General features: G+C 43.2%; 3 protein-coding genes across 3 annotated transcripts; 1 reads left to right on the forward strand and 2 right to left on the reverse strand.

Annotated features, from left to right (window-relative positions):
- Window positions 1-2,014: 2,014 nt before the first annotated feature.
- LOC106572301 (taste receptor type 1 member 1-like) lies at window positions 2,015-6,722 on the forward strand. The gene is made up of 6 exons (XM_045695246.2): window positions 2,015-2,329; window positions 2,504-2,807; window positions 3,074-3,829; window positions 4,017-4,238; window positions 4,431-4,551; window positions 5,312-6,722. Exons 1-6 carry the CDS (start codon window positions 2,160-2,162, stop codon window positions 6,235-6,237), a joined length of 2,499 nt encoding a protein of 832 aa, XP_045551202.2. The 5' UTR covers window positions 2,015-2,159; the 3' UTR covers window positions 6,238-6,722.
- Window positions 6,723-7,516: 794 nt separating this feature from the next.
- On the reverse strand, window positions 7,517-8,801 carry LOC106572333 (transcription factor HES-5). The gene is made up of 2 exons (XM_014146367.3): window positions 8,680-8,801; window positions 7,517-8,551 (listed from the first exon to the last, which is right to left on the reverse strand). The coding sequence occupies exons 1-2, from the start codon at window positions 8,740-8,742 to the stop codon at window positions 8,102-8,104; spliced, it is 513 nt and encodes a 170-aa protein (XP_014001842.1). The 5' UTR covers window positions 8,743-8,801; the 3' UTR covers window positions 7,517-8,101.
- An 8,450-nt stretch (window positions 8,802-17,251) lies between these two features.
- On the reverse strand, window positions 17,252-18,229 carry LOC106572332 (transcription factor HES-5). Its single transcript, XM_014146366.3, has 2 exons — window positions 18,066-18,229; window positions 17,252-17,950 (listed from the first exon to the last, which is right to left on the reverse strand). Exons 1-2 carry the CDS (start codon window positions 18,123-18,125, stop codon window positions 17,486-17,488), a joined length of 525 nt encoding a protein of 174 aa, XP_014001841.1. The 5' UTR covers window positions 18,126-18,229; the 3' UTR covers window positions 17,252-17,485.
- Between the last annotated feature and the right edge of the window lie 4,659 nt (window positions 18,230-22,888).

Below are 22,888 nucleotides of genomic sequence, written 5' to 3' on the forward strand. Positions count from 1 at the left end.
AGAACGTTCTCCACGGCGTCTCCAGACTCTGTCAGGTCTGTCACATGTGCTCAGTGTGAACCTGCTTTCATCTGTGAAGAGCACAGGGCGCCAGTGGCGAATTTGCCAATCTTGGTGTTCTCTGGCAAATGCCAAACATCCTGCACGGTGTTGGGCTGTAAGCACAACCCCCACCTGTGGACGTCGGACCCTCATACCACCCTCATGGAGTCTGTTTCTGACCGTTTGAGCAGACACATGCACATTTGTGGCCTGCTGGAGGTCATTTTGCAGGGCTCTGGCAGTGCTCCTCCTGCTCCTCCTTGCACAAAGGCAGAGGTAGTGGTCCTGCTGCTGGTTGTTGCCCTCCTACGGCCTCCTCCACGTCTCCTGATGTACTGGCCTGTCTCCTGGTAGCGCCTCCATGCTCTGGACACTACGCTGATAGACACAGCAAACCTTCTTGCCACAGCTCGCATTGATGTGCCATCCTGAATGAGCTGCACTACCTGAGCCACTTGTGTGGGTTGTAGACTCCGTCTCATGCTACCACTAGAGTGAAAGCACCGCCAGCATTCAAAAGTAACCAAAACATCAGCCAGGAAGCATAGGAACTGAGAAGTGGTCTGTGGTCACCACCTGCAGAACCACTCCTTTATTGGGGGTGTCTTGCTAATTGCCTATAATTTCCACCTGTTGTCTATTCCATTTGCACAACAGCATGCAAAATGTATTGTCAATCAGTGTTGCTTCCTAAGTGGACAGTTTGATTTCACAGAAGTGTGATTGACTTGGAGTTACATTGTGTTGTTTAAGTGTTCCCTTTATTTTTTTGAGCAGTGTCACTTTTACTCCATACATTTTCCCTGAAACCCAAAAGTACTCATTACATTCGAATGCTTAGCAGGACAGGTAAAATGGTCCAATTCACACGCTTATCAAGAGAACATCCATGGTCATCCGTATTGCCTCTGATTTGGCGGACTCACTAAACAAATATGCTTTGTTTGTAAATAATGTTTGGTTGTTGTAGTGTGCCCCTGGCTATTTATACATTTTAAAAAACAAGACAATTGTGCTATCTACTTTGCTTAATATAAGCAATTTGAAATTATTCTTACTCTTACTTTTGATACTTAAGTATATTTTTGCAATTACATTTACTTTTGATACTTAACAATATTTAAAACCAAATACTTTTAGACTTTTACTCAAGTAGTATTTTACTGGATGACTTTCCCTTTTACTTGTCATTTTCTATTAAGGTATCTTTACTTTTACTCAAGTGGGGGTGGGGTATGGGTGTGTACCGTCTCGACCTCTGAATGACCCTGCTGGTCATCTATGAACGTTTGAACATCTTGAACAAGAATCTGGCCTTAATGGCCATGTACTATCTCCACCTGTCACAACCAGAAGAGGACTGGCCACCCCTCAGAGCCTGGTTCCTCTCCAGGTTTCTTCCTATGTTCCTGCCTTTCTGGGGAGTTTTTCCTAGCCACCGTGCTTCTACATCTGCATTGCTTGCTGTTTGGGGTTTTAGGAAGGGTTTCTGTATAGCACTACGTGACGTCTGCTGATGTAAAAAGAGCTTCATAAATATATTTTATTTTATTTTATTTGATAGAACATAAGGCAGAGGGAACATAGACATGGTCCCTCATAACAAAACAGACAAGACAGAAAAACTAAACCAGCTCTGATTTACTTTGCTTTGACTGAAAGGTTAGCCACAATATGACATTTGCATTGCTTCTAAGTGCGCAGTGGCTCTCTTCTTCTCTCCTGCACCTTAGTGGCCCAGTCTGCACCTTGAGTCCAACATACCACCGATACTGCAATGAAACTACAGTCGAACACCATTTAATTGCACTGTCACTTGACTGGGATTGATATTGTCACAACGGACTCCTCTTTCATATTACAATTATGCAGTTCATTTCAATGGAAAGCTAACTCTACTGTATGAAAAACAAATCTTAAAATGCAAATGTGCACACCCTCACTTCATTACCGGGAAAGATGCAAAACCATCGACATCCAGCTCCCCCTCCCTCCTTCTCTCCCTCCTTCTCTCCCTCCATTCCACCTTCTTTCCACTCCACCCATCCACCCTAACATAAGAAGAGGTAGATTGCCCGTAGTTCCAGTTCAGAGCTGAGGGTTGTTGAGGTTGAGGTATGGGTGTGTGTATCGTCCTGGGCTGGTTGGTACTGGTCCTGACTGGCCACCAGCTGACTGAGGGAACCAGTCTGCAGCTTTCAGGGGACTACTCCATCTCGTGTTTCTTTCCGCTCCACAATTTAGCCACCTCCGGCTCCAACCTACCAGACCTGGGAGCCTGCAAAAAGTAAGTCCAATAGCAAAGATCTCACAAGAGGACGTTGTTAATCCATTTCACTGGCATTTTAGTTCATTTTAGACCAGTGAGTTATTGTGACTTGACTCAATCACTTTCTTTCGATAATGGATTTATGTGTTAATGTCTTTTTATTCTGCTTGCAATCAATTCACTCCTATTCAGAGGCAAATCTAATAACCATGGCTATCATTTGATACAAGCCATGAGATTCGCTGTGGAGGAGATCAACAATGGCACAAAAAACCAACATCTTCTCCCAGGGGTGACGCTAGGTTACCAGGCGTATGACATCTGCAATACACCAGCCAGTGTCCTGGCCACTCTGGACCTGCTGGCCCAACAGTTACAAGGAACTTCAGGGAACAAGACAGGTGGTGACCAGAGAGCAGTAGCAGTGATTGGGCCTGATAGTAGCAGTTACACCTTCCCCCCGGCTGCAATGCTGGGCTCCTATCTGGTGCCACAGGTACATTGTATTTCCCAAGTTCAGTTATTGGTAACTGGTGAAACTAACGCTTGACTGTTTTCCCTCTAGACTAAGAATGGTACACATTTGTGACCATTTGTTTTTGTCTTCTATTGCTCTTCTGTTTATATTTTTAAATGTCTTCTCCTTGCCTCCTATGATTTCATATTTTTTCCATTTATGTATCCTTTATTTTTTTCTTCTTCCTCCTCCTCCTGGTCCCCCCTCCTGGTCCTCCTCCTCCTATTTGTGAATTTTCTTTCTAGATATCCTATGAAGCCACAAACGAATTGCTAAGCAACAAGCACCTCTACCCATCCTTCTTCCGCACCATCCCCAGTGACAAGAACCAGGTGGACGCCATGATCAAGCTGCTAGTGCGTTTTGACTGGACCTGGATCGCTCTGCTGGGCAGTGATAACTCCTACGGCCTCCAGGGCATGCAGAGGCTCTCCCAACAGGCGGCCTACTACGACATCTGCATCGCCTACCAAGGAGTCATCCCCGACCTCACCTCGGCCACCAACCAGACCATGAGGAGCATAGTCAAGGACATCTTGAAGACCAAGGTCAACACTATTGTTGTGTTCTCCAGCAAAAGCAAAGTTAGTGGGTTCTTCCCATTTGTCATAGAGCAGGGTGTAACTGGTAAGGTGTGGATAGGGACAGAGGACTGGTCAGTGGCCACTCTAGTGTCGGGGATACCAGGGATTCACACCATCGGGACTGTTCTAGGCATCTCCATCAAATACGCAGCCATAGCTGCGTTTGAGACGTTTGAAAGCCATGTTGTTGAAAAGTTACTTAGGGACAACTCCAATGGCATGATTGACCTGAGGGTTGAATGTTTGCAAAATACGGATCTCTATAGCATGGCAGTAAAAAACGTCTCTTTGGATGGCTATGACATGACATCCTCTTCTAATGTTTACAAGGCTGTATATGCTGTGGCCCATGCACTGCACCAAGCACTTGGTTGTGACTCAGGTGAATGCCAAAAGATTGAAGTACAACCTTGGCAGGTGAGTGTTTTCAAAATGATGGTACTGAAGTCAAAAAGCCCACTCTGAAGAAAGTGAGCACAAGTTCACGACACACTTGATATCTATGTTCACTGTAGATTTCCAATAGTACAATGTTCACTATCACAGGTATGTTACAGTCATGTTTAAATTGGTGCATGCTGTTCTTCCTCTGTCTCTCCCTCAGCTTCTGCCACTGTTAAAGCAGGTGAGATTCTCAGTTGAGAACTTCTCTGTGTACTTTGATGAGAACGGAGACCCGCCCACAGGATATGACATCGTGACCTGGGTTTGGAGGGGAACAGAGTGGTCTCTCCGAGTGGTGGGCTCTTACACTCCAGACCCCACTAACCTCACAGTGGACCCTGCTCAAATTGAATGGGCTAGTGACATTGACAACCTGGGAAAAGTAAAGCCACAGTATTAGAGTATTTACTCAGTAGTATTACAATCCATTGTCAGATGAAATAGCAGAATGATTTTGGGTACTAGAATTGTAGAAACTAGTCATAGAGAGTGGAAACCATGGTTACATGTGGACTTGGAAAACCTGTGTGTGTGTGTGTGTGTGTGTTGTTTTTATTGTGGTTGTGTCCAGGAGGTGCCTCCATCAATGTGCTCTCCAGAATGCCCCACAGGTCACAGGAAGCTGCAGACAGGACAACACAAGTGCTGCTTTGACTGCCTGGCCTGTCCTGCTCACACCTTCCTCAACAGTACCGGTGAGATTACATTCACACACCCACTGTGCACATCCATAGTTCATCCTCTATCTGTAGTGAATTGAATTGTGCTGTTTAAAAGTGTCCAGCAGGTGGCGGATGTTGCCCCTCTCATAAACTGCCGATATAGCAGGAGTGTCAAACACACCGCCTGGGGTCCAATCTGGCCCACGGGTGAGTTGAGTAAAAACTTTTTTAAATGTAATTGTACATTTTTTGTGGGGGGGGGGGTGTTCAAAACAATTGGGGAGGTAAAAAAAATGGGGGGGGGGGGGGGCAACAAACTCAATATGCTTTAAAATGACTAAAACCAAATCTAAACTGTGTAGAAATGATAATGGACCTATATTAACAGTTTCTTCACTGTCCAGCTCACTAATAATCACAGTGCACAGCTTCAAAAATTCCCCAAAATGATGGATGGAGGACTACTTTTAGCTAATTTTGACGGCATGGAAATATAACAAACTCCAGACCTCGTTGAAGACTGAATGCGGCCCCCCAGGGGGAAAAGTCAGTTCGACACCCCTGATCTATAGCAAGCAGCTGGTAGTAGCACAACTAGAATAACAGTGATAATGCAACTGTCTCTGATAGTGTGAATATCAGTGATATCTGTTTTTAAATCAATACTGAGGATATATGTAAACTCAATTCATGAATGTAAACACCATCTTCTGAACTGGTTGAACTAAAATAAATCCTGTAAATGTTGAACTGACCCCAGCCTTGATGTTATGATATATATGTCACTCTATAGGATCTACCTGGTGCCAGGTGTGTGAGCTCCACCAGTGGTCCACAGAGGCGAGCAAGGTGTGTCTGGATCGGATGGTCCTGCTGCTGGCGTGGGACGCCCCCCTGTCTCTTGCCCTGCTGCTCCTCCTGGCTCTGACCCTGTTCATGACCCTTGGGTCAGGGGTCGTCTTCCTCCTCAACCTGGGCACCCCTGTGGCCAAGTCGGCTGGCGGGCGCACCTGCCTGGTGATGCTTCTGGCCCTAACCGCGGCGGCCGCCAGCGCCCTGTGCCACTTTGGCCTCCCGTCTCGGCCCGCCTGCCTCCTCAAGCAGCCCCTCTTCGTCTTCAGCTTCACCGTGTGTCTGGCGTGCGTCACCGTGCGCTCCTTCCAAGTGGTCTGCATCTTTAAGCTGTCTTCCAAGCTGCCCCGTGCCTATGACACCTGGGCTAAGAACCACGGGCCTGAAGTCACCGTCCTTGTCCTGTCCATGACAGTGTTGTTGATCTCTGTGCTCCGGGTTGCTCTAAACCCCCCGTACCCCTCCCAGGATGTGGCCTTCTACTCCAACTGCATTGTCACAGAGTGTAGTAACACCCTCTCTTTCGGTGCCATGATAGAACTAGCCTACGTCTCTGTGCTCAGCATGCTCTGTTTCTCCTTCAGTTACATGGGCAAAGACCTGCCGGCCAACTATAATGAGGCCAAGTGTATCACCTTTAGTCTCATGGTCTACATGATCTCCTGGATCAGCTTCTTCACCATCTATTTTGTCACCAGGGCGGAGTTTGCCATGGCCATGCATGTGCTGGCCATAGTGTCCAGTGTGCTCGGTATACTCGGTGGTTATTTCATGCCCAAGGTCTACATCATGGTGCTGAGGCCCCAAATGAACACAACGGCCCATTTCCAAAACTGTATTCAGATGTATACCATGAACAAACAGTGAAAGACATGTTTATCATAGATTGCCTTTTGTATTTCCGGATACTACCAATTGCTTTAAAAATGCCGTAGCACATGTTGCTCTGCTCTTAGCTAAGGAGAAAGTAAATGTTGACCTTGCACATTTAAGTGTATGTATAATGTTCTCTAACATGGTTGTAATGTAGTTATGAGGTTAGCTTTCTAATGCACTCCTTTTCGACTTAGCTAAGTGAAGCTAAACCTCTTTAGCTGCATCTGGTGTTGTGCACTTTCTTCAGTGTCTGCGTGGCATATGTTTGGCCTCTCTTTACAAGAATAGAATGTGGTAGTGTGGGCAGGCCATAGAGAGGTGCCTTGCCTTCTGTTGGTGTGAGTGCCTGTCTGTATGTGTGCCCTCTCACTGGGCATCTGTGGTGGCAGGTTTCAGGAGCTCAATGGGACAGCCTGTAAGCCTCTGATTTAAACCCAGCTATCCCAAAGACCCATACACATGTCCCATAGTTCTCGGTTTTCAATCTAAGTGTGCGAGTCAGTAGCCTATTTGAAGAATCTGCATATGATTATTTATGCTTAAATCAATTAATACCCTTTTCTTTGTATAGCACTATTTGAAATAAATAAACCAACAAATAAAATGACCTAGTTTTCCTTCTTTGTATTTCATTAAAGGGAAATTCCACAATTTTTCAACTTCATAGTCATTATCTCCAGCACCATACCAGTGTTTACTGTCTACATATGTGAAAACTGCACATTGCTACATTTTGTGGTTAAAAAGATGAGAAGAAAGGTCCTAAAAAAAAGTCTTACTCGATGACATCAACAAGAACTAAAAGAAAAAAAAAATTGATTTTCAAAACAAGCAATGAGTTTTTCTAGCCGGGGGGACGCCATTTACCTGCTCCCCACATCACCGCAAATCTTATAGTGTTTGAAAATCACTGTTTTTAAAATGTTTTTACTTTTGATGGCATTATCAAATTGCACTTTTTAACTACAAAACGTATAAATATATGTTGACACTGTTTTGTAGACACTGATATGGTGATGGAGATAATACATTAGGTTTTAAAAGTGGTAGTATTGCACTTTAATGTGTAAAACTGTCTTTTTGATAACGCAAAACGTTCATACTTAAACCAAGCTTCTTAGGGGGAAACTATTGCAAAAGTTAAATGTGGATTTTCTTACATTTGTTTGTCAAATTTGACAAAACATTTCATGGAGGAGGGTCAAATGAACTAGTTAGAACAAAATGGAATGCAAGATCCACTACAAGTTGGTCAAAAATCACAGTCCCGGACAAAAGGTTATTATTTATTTAAAATTGATTGTAGTTTTATTGTCATACATAGTTTTAAGAGCTTCTTTAAACGCAATATAAAACATCCGAAAAATAACAGTACTATTACAAAGCATACCAACATACTATTATTGCCTTTATAAAAGATACGTCCATAAGATAACAAAACAGTTAATAACAATAGAGAAATATCCTCAAAGAATTGCTGTCAAAAATACAGTAGCCTATTGTAGAGGCTGTTACATCTATCATATAACACATTGACTCCACTGGAGTAAGAAAAAAATGCACATTTCACAAAATTAGATCTTAACTCAATCGTCAGCTACATTCTTCACTGCAAATGAAAATCTAATTTGACAAAACAAGAGAAAAAAACATCCTTCACAATAAAGTGACTACCCTCACTTCAAATATGCCACAAATGTGCCACACATCTGTCCATCAATGTGATGAGAAAATAGGAGCTCAGTAAACCCACAATGGTTGAGCAGGTTGGAAATGCATATTTCCTACATAGCGAGGGACATACAGTCCATTGTTTCCCTCAGGTTTTAGAGTGACTTCAGTCCACTGTCTTTCTCTACCAGGGCCTCCAGACTGGGCCTTTAGCTCCTGTGTCCTGGAGCGTGGTGTTGGTGGTGGGTCGGAGGGTGGAGGAGACTGGGGAGGTGGAATGGATCATTGGGTGCTGCTGGATTGATCTCTGGGCCTGGGTGGAGAGCTGCTGCTGGAGCCCCTGAAGAGGTCCAGCCCAGGTGATGATGGAAGTGGTGTCTCTCTTGGGGCTTCCGGACAGGAACTGCAGAGACTCCCTCCAACACTGTGAATAACCCTCGCCGTAGTCCCTCTGAGATGGATCCGGCTGCAGCTGCTGCCTCAGGAAGCTCACGGTCATCTCCAGGATGTCGGCTTTCTCCAGCTTGGTGTTGGGGTCTTGTTTGTGGAACTCCTTCTCCAGGATGAGCTTGAGCTGCTCGATGCAGCCGTTGATGCGATCCCGACGCATCTTCTCCACAATGGGTTTCCTTATCTGACGCAGAGAAGCACATTTTGATTAGTCTACAGCTCTAATATATGACATCAATAAACTGAAAAAGCCACAATAAACATACACACTTTATACTGTATGTACACATTGATTGAACATCATTTGCATACCTTAATGTATTTTTCTGCGAACCTCAGGTGCTGGAAAGAGAAGTTGGTTGAACAGGGAGCCATGTCTGTAGGTGTGAGAGACTGACAGGTCTGTCTGCTAGTTCTCCTGGGCTGCAGTGTGGTCTGGGCCCTCTAAGGGATCTCTCCCCCTTTATATAGCAGGAGATTACCATGACAAAGCCATGTGGCCCAGACCTGGCTGGGGTTCCCACACTACTGAGACCACAGGGCCGCCCGTCGCAACAATAGGAGAAACATCAATAACTTGATGGATTATGGGGTAGTAGAGGCAACACAGAGATGTTTCCCAAGATAAGCTATTAACTACTGATTAATAGGTTAAAACATTATACATGCAGTTAACATTACATCTGGGTTATCATACCTATCAAATTAGAAAACTATGATGTAAAAACAAGTTAAAAGCCAACACACTTCTGAAGGGAAGAGCCCTCTTAAAAGAGGGTCATTTAGACCGTAAAGAAAAGATCTGAGTAATTTCAGAACCCTTTCATTTCTAACACAATCTTGCCAGTATAATTACAAAATAAAATTACTCTGGAGAGTTATCTTTCTCTCCAGACAATTTTATTGTGGTAATTAACCCAACATTAGTTGAATTGTCACATAGTTTCAATAAAATACATACAATTTGGATACAATTCATTGTTTATATGCAGTCAGTACTGCAACAGTGTGGTTACAACACTTTTGAAAGTTAGTGGTATCATAAACCATTCGGCTTGTGTTGTTATAAAAATTATGCTAATGCTAAATTATGCTAATGTCTGATGAAGAAGACATTCACATAGACACAGATGGCTGTCGCTGTGTTGGAATGTGGGAGTTACACACACTTACGTATATATCAAACTTTTGTCACACACCCCACACACTTCGTCCAGACAAGTAGCCTCCACTTTGACAGACAGTTGACATTTAACCATTGTGTTATCTATTGTCTGTATCTCTGTTCTCATTGGCTGTTGAGTGTGGGAAAGCTCAAGACAACTCATGCCCACATGTGGATTTATTGCCCCCAGGAAGATTCCTTCTAGAATGCTTTGTCTCACAACAAGTGTTTAGTGTATTTTTCCAATTCAAAGTATGACTAAAGAGGTATTTTATCTCGTAGACGGTAAATATCGTGGCATTAAATACAAAGAAGAGGAACTACAGTATAACATTGTAACTAATAAGAGAAATTGTTACTTTCCCATGAAAAATCCTGTGCTGCTGGACCAGAGTGGGGAGACTGGGGACAATGCCACAGTCACTGGCAGAGTGCAATGGTTGTGTTTCAGGCAGTGCAAAGGTCACACATGTCTGGCCTGGCCTGTGGGTGCTGTGAGGAGAGTACTCTCCCTAGTTTCCCACCAGTCCCTAGCACTGGGGTAGATGAGCTACAAAAGCCAGGCCGCTCCAATGCCCCATTGGGAATGTTAATTGATCCTTTGTTGCAGGACAAACAGAAACCCTATGTCACAGACCATCTGGAAAAAAATCAAGTTAATGGGGCCTTGCACATTGACAAAGAGCTACAAGAGCGCCCTGTCTTCTTCTTCCACTTTGGCCTGGATGAATGTTGAACATTTCAATGGAGTTAAAACTACTTATAAAGGGGAATTTGTCAACTACATCTATACAATAATATTTGTTAACTGTTAGCTAGAAATTCCCTTTTGGCTAGCTGTGCATTGACCACATTGACAGTGTGGGGAAGGGAAGGTTTTGGCTAGCCTTTGTCTGGGGTCTTTTAGTGTGTGTGAACAGTGACCCACCCAAAGATAGACAACAGTCAGTCTGAATTCCTGCCATACACTCTGGACTGCCAGGCCTGTGGTGGAGTAAGGCAGGTTCCCATCAGCCCTGTGCCTTTGGGAGTGTGCTAGCTCCTGTTTCCCACACTCTCTGTCCATTCACCGGCCTCAATAAGAGGACAATAGAAGTGTGTCTTGTTACACATCACATTAGCCACGGTGTTTGATCTCTGGTTGGAGGGAGGGAGGGCTCCATAATCACCGCCAGACCATCTGCAGGACTAACCCTGAGAAACGTGTTTCAAACTTTTTGCCACAATAAAAAGGATACGTATTTCTTGGCCCAAGCAAGTCTCTTCTTCTTATTGGTGTCCTTTAGTAGTGGTTTCTTTTTAGCACTTTGACCATGAAGACCGGATTCACACAGTCTCCTCTGAACAGTTGATGTTGAGATGTGTCTGTTACTTGAACTCTGCAAAGCATTTATTTGGGCTGCAATTTCTGAGGCTAATGAACTTATCCTCTGCAACAGAGGTAATTCTGGGTCTTCCTTTCCTGTGGCAGTCCTCATGAGAGCCAGTTTCATCACAGCACTTGATGGTTATTCTGACTGCACTTGAAGAAACAATTTTTTTTTTTTCCCGGAATGACTGACCTTCATGTCTTAAAGTAATGGTGGACAGTCGTTTCTCTTTGCTTATTTGAGCTGTTCTTGCCATAATATGGACTTGGTATTTTACTAAATAGGGCTATCTTCTGTATATCACCCCTACCTTGTCACTGAAGGGGTTAAACCAAGGCCTCATACCTTTTAAAGGGTTAATAAATAGTTTTATGATAAACTGTAAGGTCTCCTCTCAGGAGACCTCTGTGTGTGTGTTAAACCCTGTCTTGAGTGTTGTGCCCTTCAGACACTATCAGAAGGCAGGAAACTGCCTACGCTCATACTCCTCCTGTCTGGGCCCCACCGTGGCTGTCTGAGGTTCTGAGAATACGACTGGTTTTCTGAGAACACAAGGCTGCCGCAAGCCTGATGAAAACAGCCACCTGTCAGAAGATGCTTAGACTCGTTCACTTCGTTATGACCCTATACTTGTGTGTGTCTTTGTGTTCCTTGACGCCATTTCCGTTCACAACTTGTAGACTTGCTTACATGCTGCTGTGCGGTTTGTTGCTAACCTTCCTTTGCCACCTGCCAACTTTACAGTTTTTACTTTTTAATTACCGTTTCACATTAAAAAAAAATCCCTCGCTCAACTTTTTTCATTCAACTTATTCACCCTGGACACTATCTGGACGTGGTTCGTCAGGACCTTCACCAGCCGAAGATAAGTAGTAACATTAACATTATGCCTTCTAATTGCAGTCGCTGTACTCATAATATACAGGAGAACGATCGCTTATGGCGAGGATACCTGTGCTGCAAGCCCAGCTTCAGACGCAATTGTTAGGCAAGGGCAATTTACGTGTAGGAAAGGATGAAACAGCGTCTGTGCCACCAATAAGTACAGATAGTCGTATAAATCCCCTCGCACAGTCCCCAAAGCCTGACAATTTTCTCATGGCTTCTGGAAGGAAATGCTGTAGGAATACTCAACCAGTGTCGCTCATTCAGCCGACAGAAACTTTCAACCGGTTCTCCCTATTAAGCAACGGGTCGGAGTCAGAGGCCGAGCCTTCTCTGGTCTCTACTCCTCCCGTTACGGGGTCTGAGACGCCGAAGCCTCCCACCATTAGCTCTGACAAATGGAAAACCCTAGTTATTGGCGACTCCATTACCTGCACTATTAGACTTAAAACGAATCATCCAGCGATCATACACTATTTACCAGGGGGCAGGGCTACCGACGTTAAGGCTAATCTGAAGATGGTGTTTGCTAAAGCTAAAACTGGTGAGTGTAGAGAGTATAGGGATATTGTTATCCAAGTCGGCTCCAACGATGTTAGGATGAAACAGTCAGAGGTCACCAAGCGCAACATAACTTCAGCGTGTAAATCAGCTAGAAAGATGTGTCGGCATTGAGTAATTGTCTCTGGCCCCCTCCCAGTTAGGGGGAGTGATGAGCTCTACAGCAGAGTCTCACAACTCAATCGCTGGTTGAAAACTGTTTTTGTAGATATTTGTCCCTCTTTCTGGGACTCACCCACAAACAGGACCAAGCCTGGCCTGCTGAGGAGTGACGAACTCCATCCTAGCTGGAGGGGTGCTCTCATCTTATCTACGAACATAGACAGGGCTCTAACTCCACAATGAGAGCTGTTAGCCAGCCTGCCAGCTTAGTGGAGTCTGCCACTAGCACAGTCAGTGTAGTCAGCTCAGCTATCCCTATTGAGACCGTGTCTGTGCCTCGATCTAGGTCGGGCAAAACTAAACATGGCGGTGTTCGCTTTAGCAATCTCACTGGAATAAAGACCTCCTCCATTCCTGTCATTATTGAAAGAGATTGTGATATCTCACATCTCAAAATAGGGCTACTTAATGTTGATCCCTCACTTCCAAAGCAGTTATAGTCAATGAACTAATCACTGATCATAATCTTGATGTGATTGGCCTGACTGAAACATGGCTTAAGCCTGATGAATTTACTGTATTAAATGAGGCCTCACCTCCTGGTTACACTAGTGACCATATCCCCCGCGCATCCCGCAAAGACAGAGGTGTTTCTAACATTTACGATAGCAAATTTCAATGTACAAAAAAAAAGACATTTTCGTCTTTTGAGCTTCTAGTCATGAAATCTATGCAATCTATTCAAGCACTTTTTATAGCTACTGTTTACAACCCAAAGATTCCTAGATGCCCTTCCAGACTCCCTCCACCTACCCAAGGACGTCAGAGTACAAAAATCAGTTAACCACCTAACTGAGGAACTCAATTTAACTTTGCGTAATACCCTAGATGCAGTCGCACCCCTAAAAACAAAAAACATTTGTCATAAGAAACTAGCTCCCTGGTATACAGAAAATACCCGAGCTCTGAAGCAAGCTTCCAGAAAATTGGAACGGAAATGGCGCTACACCAAACTGGAAGTCTTCCGACTATCTTGGAAAGACAGTACTGTGCAGTATCAAAGAGCCCTCACTGCTGCTCGATCATCCCATTTTTCGAACTTAATTGAAGAAAATAAGAACAATCCAAAATGTATTTTTGATACTGTTGCAAAGCTAACTAAAAAGCAGCATTCCCCAAGAGAGGATGGCTTTCACTTCAGCAGTGATATATTCATGAACTTATTTGCCGAGAAGATCATGATCATTAGAAAACAAATTAGGGACTCCTCTTTAAATCTGCGTATTCCTCCAAAGCTCAGTTGTCCTGAGTCTGCACAACTCTGCCAGGACCTAGGATCAAGGGAGACACTCAAGTTTTTTAGTACTATATCTGTTGACACATTGATGAAAATAATCATGGCCTCTAAACCTTCAAGCTACATAATGGACCCTATTCCAACTATACTACTGAAAGAGCTGCTTCCTGTGCTTGGCCCTCCTATGTTGAACATAATAAACAGCTCTTTATCCACGGGATATGTACCAAACTCACTAAAAGTGGCAGTAATAAAGCCTCCCTTGAAAAAGTCAAACCTTGACCCAGAAAATATAAAAACTATCAGCCTATATCAAATCTCCCATTCCTCTCAAACATTTTTGAAAAAGCTGTTGCGCAGCAACTCACTGCCTTCCTGAAGACAAACAATGTATACGAAACTCTTCAGTCTGGTTTTAGACCCCATCATAGCACTGAGACTGCACTTGTGAAGGTGGTAAATTACCTTTTAATGGCGGCAGACCGAGGCTCTGCATCTGTCCTCATGCTCCTAGACCTTAGTGCTGCTTTTGATACCATCTTTCACCCCATTCTTTTGGAGAGATTGGAAACCCAAATTGGTCTACACAGACAAGTTCTGGCCTGGTTTAGATCTTATCTGTCGGAAAGATATCAGTTTGTCTCTGTGGATGGTTTGTCCTCTGACAAATCAACTGTTTTGGTGTTCCTCAAGGCTCCGTTTAAGGACCACTATTGTTTTCACTATATATTTTACCTCTTGGTGATGTCATTCGGAAACATAATGTTAACTTTCACTGCTATGCGGATGACACACAGCTGTACATTTCGATAAAACATGGTGAAGCCCCAAAATTTGCCCGCCCTGGAAGCCTGTGTTTCAGACATAAGGAAGTAGATGGCGGCAAATCTTCTACTTTTAACCTCGGATAAAATAGAGATGCTAGTTCTAGGTCCCAAGAAACAAAGAGATCTTCTGTTGAATCTGACAATTAATCTTGATGGTTGTACAGTTGTCTCAAAAAAAATTGTGAAGGACCTCGTCGTTACTCTGGACCCTGATCTCTCTTTTGCGAACATATCAAGACTGTTTCAAAGACAGCTTTTTTCCGTATAAGTAACATTGCAAAAATCTGAAACTTTGTCCAAAAACTCATCCATGCTTTTGTCACGTCTTGGTTAGACTACTGGAATGCTCTACTTTCCGGCTACCCGGATAAAGCACTAAATAAACTTCAGTTAGTACTAAACACGGCTGCTAGAATCTTGATTAGAACCAAGAAATTCGATCATATTACCCCAGTGCTAGCCTCTCTACACTGGCTTCCTGTTAAGGCAAGGGCTGATTTCAAGGTTTTACTGCTAACCTACAAAGCATTACATGGGCTTGTTCCTACCTATCTTTCCGATTTGGTCCTGCCGTACATACCTACATGTACGCTACAGTCACAAGAAGCAGACCTCCTTACTGTTCCTAGAATTTCTAAGCAAACAGCTGGAGGCAGGGCTTTCTCCTATAGAGCTCAATTTTTATGGAATGGTATGCCTATCCATGTGAGAGAAGCAGACTCGGTCTTGACCTTTAAGTCTTTATTGAAGACTCATCTCTTCAGGAGGTCCTATGATTGAGTGTAGTCTGGCCCAGGAGTGTGAAGGTGAACGGAAAGGCACTGGAGCAACGAACCTCCCTTGCTGTCTCTGCCTGGTCGGTTCCCCTCTCTTCACTGGGATTCTCTGCCTCAAACCCTATTACAGGGGCTGAGTCACTGGCTTACTGGTGCTCTTCCATGCTGTCCCTAGGAGGGGTGCGTCACTTGAGTGGGTTGAGTCACTGACTTGATCTTCCTGTCCGGGTTGGTGCCCCCCCTTGGGTTTGTACCGTGGGGGAGATCTTCGTGGGCTATACTCGGCCTTGTCTCAGGATGGTAAGTTGGTGGTTGAAGTAATCCCTCTAGTGGTATCCTGCCTGTTTGGCCTTGTCCAGGGGTATCGTCGGACGGGGCCACAGTATCTCCCAACCCCTCCTGTCTCAGCCTCCAGTATTTATGCTGAAATAGTTTATAGTTAAATAGTTTCAGCTGTTCTGCCTGCGGCTATGGAACCCTGACCTGTTCACCGGACGTGCTACCTGTCCCAGACCTGCTGTTTTCAACTCTCTAGAGACATCAGGAGCGGTAGAGATACTCTGAAGGATTGGCTATGAAAAGCCAACTGACATTTACTCCTGAGGTGCTGACCTGTTGCACACTCTACAACCACTGTGATGATTATTATTTGACCCTGCTGGTCATCTATGAACATTTGAACATCTTGACCATGTTCTGTTATAATCTCCACCCGGCACAGCCAGAAGAGGACTGGCCACCCCTCATAGCCTGATTCCTCTTTAGGTTTCTTCCTAGGTTCTGGCCTTTCTAGGGAGTTTTTCCTAGCCACCGTGCAATTGGATTACTAAAGGAGAATTTTAATACTTAAACAAAGAGTGTGCATTTCCTTTCTGCTACCAATATGTATAAGTTTGATAATTATATAGACCTGATCATCTGTTGAAGAAATTGACCAACAACACCACACAACTGATTGGCTCAAACACATTAAGAAAGAAAGAAATTCCCCAAATTAACTTTTAATAAAACACAACTGTTAATTGAAATGCATTCCAGGTGACTACCTCATGAAGCTGGTTGAGAGAATGCCAAGAGTGTGCAAAGCTGTCATCAAGGCAAAGGGTGGCTACGACATTGAAGAATCTCAAATATAAAATATATTTTGAGTTATTTAACACTTTTCTGGTTACTACATGATTCCATATGTGTTATTTAATAGTTTTGATGTCTTCGCTATTATTCTACAATGTAGAAAATAGTAACAATAAGAAAAACCCTTGAATGAGTACGTGTGTCCAAACTTTTGACTGGTTCTGTACATAGGTTTTGTCCAACCACAAATCAACAATAGGTTTCAAGGTTTTGGTTTATCAATCAGGAACTGACATCTCTATACCTTTAGGATAGTTGCTCCTCACAATCTAAATGTAGGTTTGTGAATATAGTCAATCAACCAATATGTTTTATATACTAACTAGAGTGGTCTTTTTAACTGTGTGGATGAAAAAGTTAGCCATACTACTGTTGTAATCAGAATGGATGTGGGTGGAGAACTTTGTGTAGATATATGACTCCGTACGACAGAGAAGATAAAACCAAAAATGCATTTTTGAGAAACTTAAAGGTTTTCATTTATTTTCAAACACTTGATGGCATGTCACTCCAAATGGCGTGTCATTTAAACCAATAAAGGCAAACAAACTTTTCACAGAAAAGCTTTTTTCTTTACCAAACCTTTTGTGGAATACACAAAATCTCTTTAGGAAAGGTGTATCTTTAAAGTTACAATTAACTTTATAACATATTCTTTGAACATTGAATACTGTATTATCAATGACATTGATTTTACATAATCATAACATGATTTACATTTAGTGTAGATCCATTGGATCCATTTGTGTAATAATATAGCTACATCATCAAATTGATACATTTTATCATTCAGTGACAATTCATTGTAAAGAGTTTGACAAATTCTAAGAAACAGGTGGTCACAGACACAAACAGTAGCAACTCAATATGGGTTAGAAATGGCGAAACATGCCCTTTCTTCATCTGGATGAAGACTAATGACATAGCATCTCTTGCCAAACACAGAAGAAGTAGACCTCCGTCACCACTGTCCATGCCTGTCAAAATATAGACTGGCCTGTCTAATTCCGTTTGTCTGACATGAAAAGGTCTGAAGTGTTGCTATACCAGGGCCTCCAGAGCGGATGGGAGATGGGTCTCATCACACCCTTGGTGGTGGCCTGGTGGACTGGGGAGCCCAGCGGAGAGAGGGACCTGGGAGCCTGGCTGTGTTGGCTGGATGTCTGCAGGCTGTGGAAGTGGCTCAGCAGCCTGCTGTGGGACTGTGTCTTCACCTCACACTGCGACAAGAAGCTGACAGCCTCCTGCACACAGTGAGAGTAGCCCCCATTGGCTGCCACGGTGGAGGAACTTCCTGCCTGCTGCTGTTGGCTCAGGAAATAGACGGTCATCTCCAAGATGTCAGCCTTCTCCTGCTTGGAGTCAGGCTGCTGCAGGAGGAACTCGGGACCCAGGAGGGACTTGAGCTGCTCGATGCTGGTGTTGATGCGATCCCTGCGCATCTTCTCCACAGCTGGCTTCCTTACCTGCACAAAGCGAAAACAAGGAACAGTTTAGTCAACTTGATCTGCCATGTATAATTAACAGCAATAGAATAAGATTGAAATGTACTGTATGTATGTATTCAAAGCATTTGTTTACCTTAGTAAGTGAGAGGTGCTGCTTAGAGTAGGTAATCTGTCTAATCATTGATGGTGCCATGGCTGTGGCAGTAGTAGTTCTGTTGAGCTGAAGTCTCAGTAAAGAGCCAATTGGATATGTGCTGTCTTCCCTCTGGTTCTCCCTCCTATTTATACTCCTAAATCTCAATATGAATGTGTGCGTCTTGGGCTTGTTGGAGTTTCTCACAGCCTGGAGCCAATGGGAGAGCTGGGAGGGGCATTGCGAGATCCCGGCCTGCCACATGCTCAATGAAGTGTTTATTGCTGGGAGGACAAAGAGTGTGCCTCCAGGGAGCAGGTTGATAGAGCACACAAAAAACTATACACACCTTGGCCTAAACATCAGCGCCACAGGTAACTTCCACAAAGCTGTGAACGATCTGAGAGACAAGGCAAGAAGGACATTCTATGCCATCAAAAGGAACAGAAATTTTAACATGCCAATTAGGATCTGGCTAAAAATGCTTGAATCAGTTATAGAACCCATTGCCCTTTATGATTGTGAGGTCTAGGGTCCGCTTACCAACCAAGAATTCACAAAATGGGACAAACACCAAAATGACACTCTGCATGCAGAATTATGCAAAAATATCCTCTGTGTACAATGTAAAACACCAAATAATGCATGCAGAGCAGAATTAGGCCAATACCCGCTAAATATCAAAATCCAGAAAAGAGCCGATAAATTCTACAAGCACCTAAAAGGAAGTGATTCCCAAACCTTCCCTAACAAAGCCATCAGCTACAGAGAGATGAACCTGGAGAAGAGTTCCTTAAGCAAGCTGGTCCTGGGGCTCTGTTCACAAACACAAACAGACCCCACAGCACCCAGAACAGCAACACAATTAAACCCAACCAAATCATGAGAAAACAAAAAGATAATGACTTGGCACATTGGAAAGAATTAACAAAAAAACAGAGCAAACTACAATGCTATTTGGCCCTAAACAGAGAGTACACAGTGGCAGAATACCTGACCACTGTGAGCATAGCCTTGCGATTGAGAAAGGCCGCTGCAGGCAGACCTGGCTCTCAAGAGAAGACAGGCTATGTGCAACACTGGCTACAAAATGAGGTGGAAACTGAGCTGCACTTCCTAACCTCCTGCCAAATGTATGACCATATTAGAGACACATATTTCCCTCAGATTACACAGATCCACAAAGACTTCGAAAACAAACCCGATATTGATAAACTCCCATATCTACTGGGTGAAATAGCACAGTGTGCCAATCACAGCAGCAAGATAAGTGACCTGTTGCCACAAGAAGAGGTCAACCAGTGAAGAACAAACACCATTGTAAATACCACCCATATTTATGTTTATTTATTTTCCCTTTTGTACTTTAACCATTTGCACATCGTTACAACACTGTCTGACACTTGTAATGTCTTTATTTTTTTGGAACTTCTGTGAGTGTAATGTTTACTGTTCATTTTTATTTTTTATTTCACTTTTGTATATTATCTACTTCACTTGCTTTGGCAATGTTAACATATGTCTCCCATGCTAATAAAGCCCCTTGAATTGAATGTTATAGATGGGGAGGGAGAGGAAGGCTGGGAGGGACAGGCAGGGAAAGGGAGGGGAGGGAGGGAGGCTGGGAGGGACAGGCAGGGAAAGGGAGGGGGAGGGAGGTTGACATGGCGTCGTTATGGATCTGGGAAAGTGGTGACCCCAGAGGAAGGAGTGTGCTCATCTTTTGCCATGATCACAGAATAAAGAGTGAGCACAAAGTGTTTCGGCACAGGGCACACATACAGTAGGTGTGAGACTGAGAGATCTGGGGCAGGGCTGTGATTCTAACAGCACTGTGTTGTCCACTAGCTTCATGGAACAGGTTGTATCCAATAGCCTAACTTGTTCATATTAATGAGGATCTGTTCATATCCATGAGCTATTCAAAATCCTTGGGTCTTTGGTGTAATGTCATGTAAAGATGTAATGATGTAATTATGGGGCAACATTTATCTATCACTCCAGTGTTAATTTGCTAAATTGTAATTACTTCGCTACTATGGACTATTTACTGCCTTACCTCCTCACGCCATTTGGACACACTGTATACAGACTTTTTTTTCTATTGTGTTATTGACTCTACGTTTGTTTATCCCATGTGTAACTCTGTGTTGTTGTTTGTGTCGCACTGCTTTGCTTTATCTTGGCCAGGTCGCAGTTGTAAATGAGAACTTGTTCTCAACTGGCCTTCCTGGTTAAATAAAGGTGAAATGAAAAAATTAAGTTTGACTTTGGTGTGGTCTGTATATTTGTCAGGTAGTAGATTTCTGTGAGTTATAAACACTGCACAGTTGTAGCAGTTACTGCCATGAAAGTCTTCACTTCAACCCATTTATATATCCAGAATTGAGTTTTGAAAAGCTCCACATGTAGATATGGACTGTTACTATTTTAGCAAACTTTCACATCTACTGATAGAAATGCAGGCACCACAACCTTTAGACACACACACACACACACACAGCTGCCCGTCTTGCCTGCCGCTGGCTGCGTCCCAGTCACAAGATCCCTTCCTGCCCAAGTGGAACGTGAGAGCTGCCATGGTCCTGAGTTTCCCACACTTCAGTGTTAATGACACTGGGGCGGACACACAAAGGAAGTGTGCCCCGTCACACAAAGCTCAAGTGACCAAGGCCCTTCTACTCCCTCCTCCCTCCTGCCCAGCCACAGCGCAGTCAACAAGGCTCTCACAAGGCTTTCACGGGCACACCATCTGGACAGATGGGACACTATAATCACCCAATGGGCCACGTGAGACCTGCTCATGGAGATTAAATAGAAAGCGTGAGAATGTAGGAAAAGGGCATTTAAAAAGTCAAACTTCAAAGTCTTTTAGATATTATGATGACTTTTTGACAAAATATATGAAAATACAAGATAAAAAAACATTTTGTATTATACTATTACCACCTAATCAAATAGTCAATACAAATTACTAATACCAATACCACCATTATTACAATTGTAATAGCACCACAATGTCAATTTGTATTCAGTTATTTTTATTTAATAGTTTATATGATGTAATGAAATTGATCTTATTTGAGTACTCTAGCAATGTTCACAGTGAAGGAATTTGGGGTGAAAATGCCTTTCTCTGCCATGGACACTTCATGCTTAACATCTCCAATGAACACGTGAAATGTCCACAGACAGAGGATCTACTCCCTGCTCCCACCATGTTCCCACCACGTATCAGTTGTAGTCAATGCTCATTGGTTAGTTCCCATCCATAACACATCATGCTACGAATGGGAGGGGGGAGGTGGGCATTTTTAAGGGCACCTCCCACCTGTTCATTTGGATCAGGGCCATTGTATTTAATTAATTCAAGAAATTCGTGCACTTTCTATTGTCACGAGGGCCTCGTGATTGCCAAAAATACTATGAGAAGCTGCATCACATTAAAGCGTAGTGAGAGCTGATATAAAGGGAAAGGAAAATGAGGTTAAAATCAGAGACATCGCACACTGAAAGCACACTGAGTCATTCACATCAAATGGACCATATTGAACTGATGAGGATGTCTTTCAATTAAGCTTATGGGAGCTATATATTGTAGGGCTATTTAACTCATGTTTCCTATCTCTGCTCCCACAGGGGTAAAGTGATGATCCTTGAGAGAAAATACACTGATAGGGTGGAGAAGCTTCGCACGGCACTCGAGAGCCAACTCCACAACAGGGTCTCCAGCACAGACTCCTTCTTCTCAGTCAGGAGGCCCCTGCTCTTCCACAACAACTACTCAAAGTACTCCAGAGATACTCTATGACTGTCTCCATTACCTGCTGAAGATATTGCCCCACTGTTGATTCAGTATGGATCTCCATGGAAACACCAAGACCAGCAGTGGGACTGAGCATGGTAACATTGAGCAGTTCCTGTACCCTATGCAAAGTTACTCTCACACCAAATCTATCATCATCTCTACACACCTGGAAGAGCTAAAGATTTTTTATTTTTTTTAATTACGTAACCTTTATTTATCTATTATTTGGACTATTTCAATTGATATGTACTATTTTGCAACTGAAATGGTTGGGATATTTTTTTAACAACATGTGTATATATTTCCAGATATATATTTGTTTAAACAATAGATTCAAAGTTAATGTTCTTTTGTAAAGACAGAGATTTTAATCTATGCTGTATGTATATGCCGTTCATTGTATGCCATTCTGTTTTAATATTTTTTGCTGAGCTGGTCACTTGTAGTCTACTCTCTGAGGAAAGAGTTATTACTGAAAGCCATATTCCTGTATGTATACAAAGGAACAATATGTTGAAATAAGTATAGGTTATGGTAGAGCTATGGTGGGCTCCTGAGTGGCGCAGCGGTCTAAGGCACTGCATCTTAGTGCTAGAGGCGTCCCTACAGACCCTGGTTTGATTCCAGGTTGTGTCACAATCAGCCGTGATTGGGAGTCCCATAGGGCGTCGCACAATTGGCCCAGCATTGTCTGGGTTAGGGTTTGGCTGGGGTACAGTAGGCCGTCATTGTAAATAAGACTTTGTTCTTAACTGATTTTCCTAGTTAAATAAAGCTTAAATAAAAGGGCCTCGTGGTAGGCTACATCACAAGGGAAATTATATTCCTGATATGCAATGTAAAAAGTTAGTTGTAAAAAAAACTGATGATGTCTGCTTTTTGTGGTAATTTTTTGGGGTCAATTTCTGCACTATTGCTTACTAAATAACTTGACAACTTAAAATATTTTAAATCCACCGAAAACCTCAACATCTATGGATCATGATTTCTTCAATAAGTGTTTCCCTAATAACCG

This window comes from Salmo salar, chromosome 15 (genome assembly GCF_965601325.2).
Source record: "Salmo salar chromosome 15, fSalSal1, whole genome shotgun sequence".
In the NCBI taxonomy this organism is placed as follows: Eukaryota; Metazoa; Chordata; class Actinopteri; order Salmoniformes; family Salmonidae; genus Salmo; species Salmo salar.

Excerpts from the sequence above, each read along its gene's own strand:
- LOC106572301 (XM_045695246.2), top strand. The coding sequence starts at position 2,160 with ATGGGTGTGTGTATCGTCCTGGGCTGGTTGGTACTGGTCCTGACTGGC. Across the intron at positions 2,808-3,073 it reads GCTCCTATCTGGTGCCACAG|ATATCCTATGAAGCCACAAA; the intron begins GTACATTGTATT and ends TTTTCTTTCTAG. Across the intron at positions 4,239-4,430 it reads ACATTGACAACCTGGGAAAA|GTGCCTCCATCAATGTGCTC; the intron begins GTAAAGCCACAG and ends TGTGTCCAGGAG.
- LOC106572333 (XM_014146367.3), bottom strand. The coding sequence starts at position 8,742 with ATGGCTCCCTGTTCAACCAACTTCTCTTTCCAGCACCTGAGGTTCGCA. Across the intron at positions 8,552-8,679 it reads TCGCAGAAAAATACATTAAG|ATAAGGAAACCCATTGTGGA; the intron begins GTATGCAAATGA and ends TCTCTGCGTCAG.
- LOC106572332 (XM_014146366.3), bottom strand. The coding sequence starts at position 18,125 with ATGGCACCATCAATGATTAGACAGATTACCTACTCTAAGCAGCACCTC. Across the intron at positions 17,951-18,065 it reads AGCACCTCTCACTTACTAAG|GTAAGGAAGCCAGCTGTGGA; the intron begins GTAAACAAATGC and ends CGCTTTGTGCAG.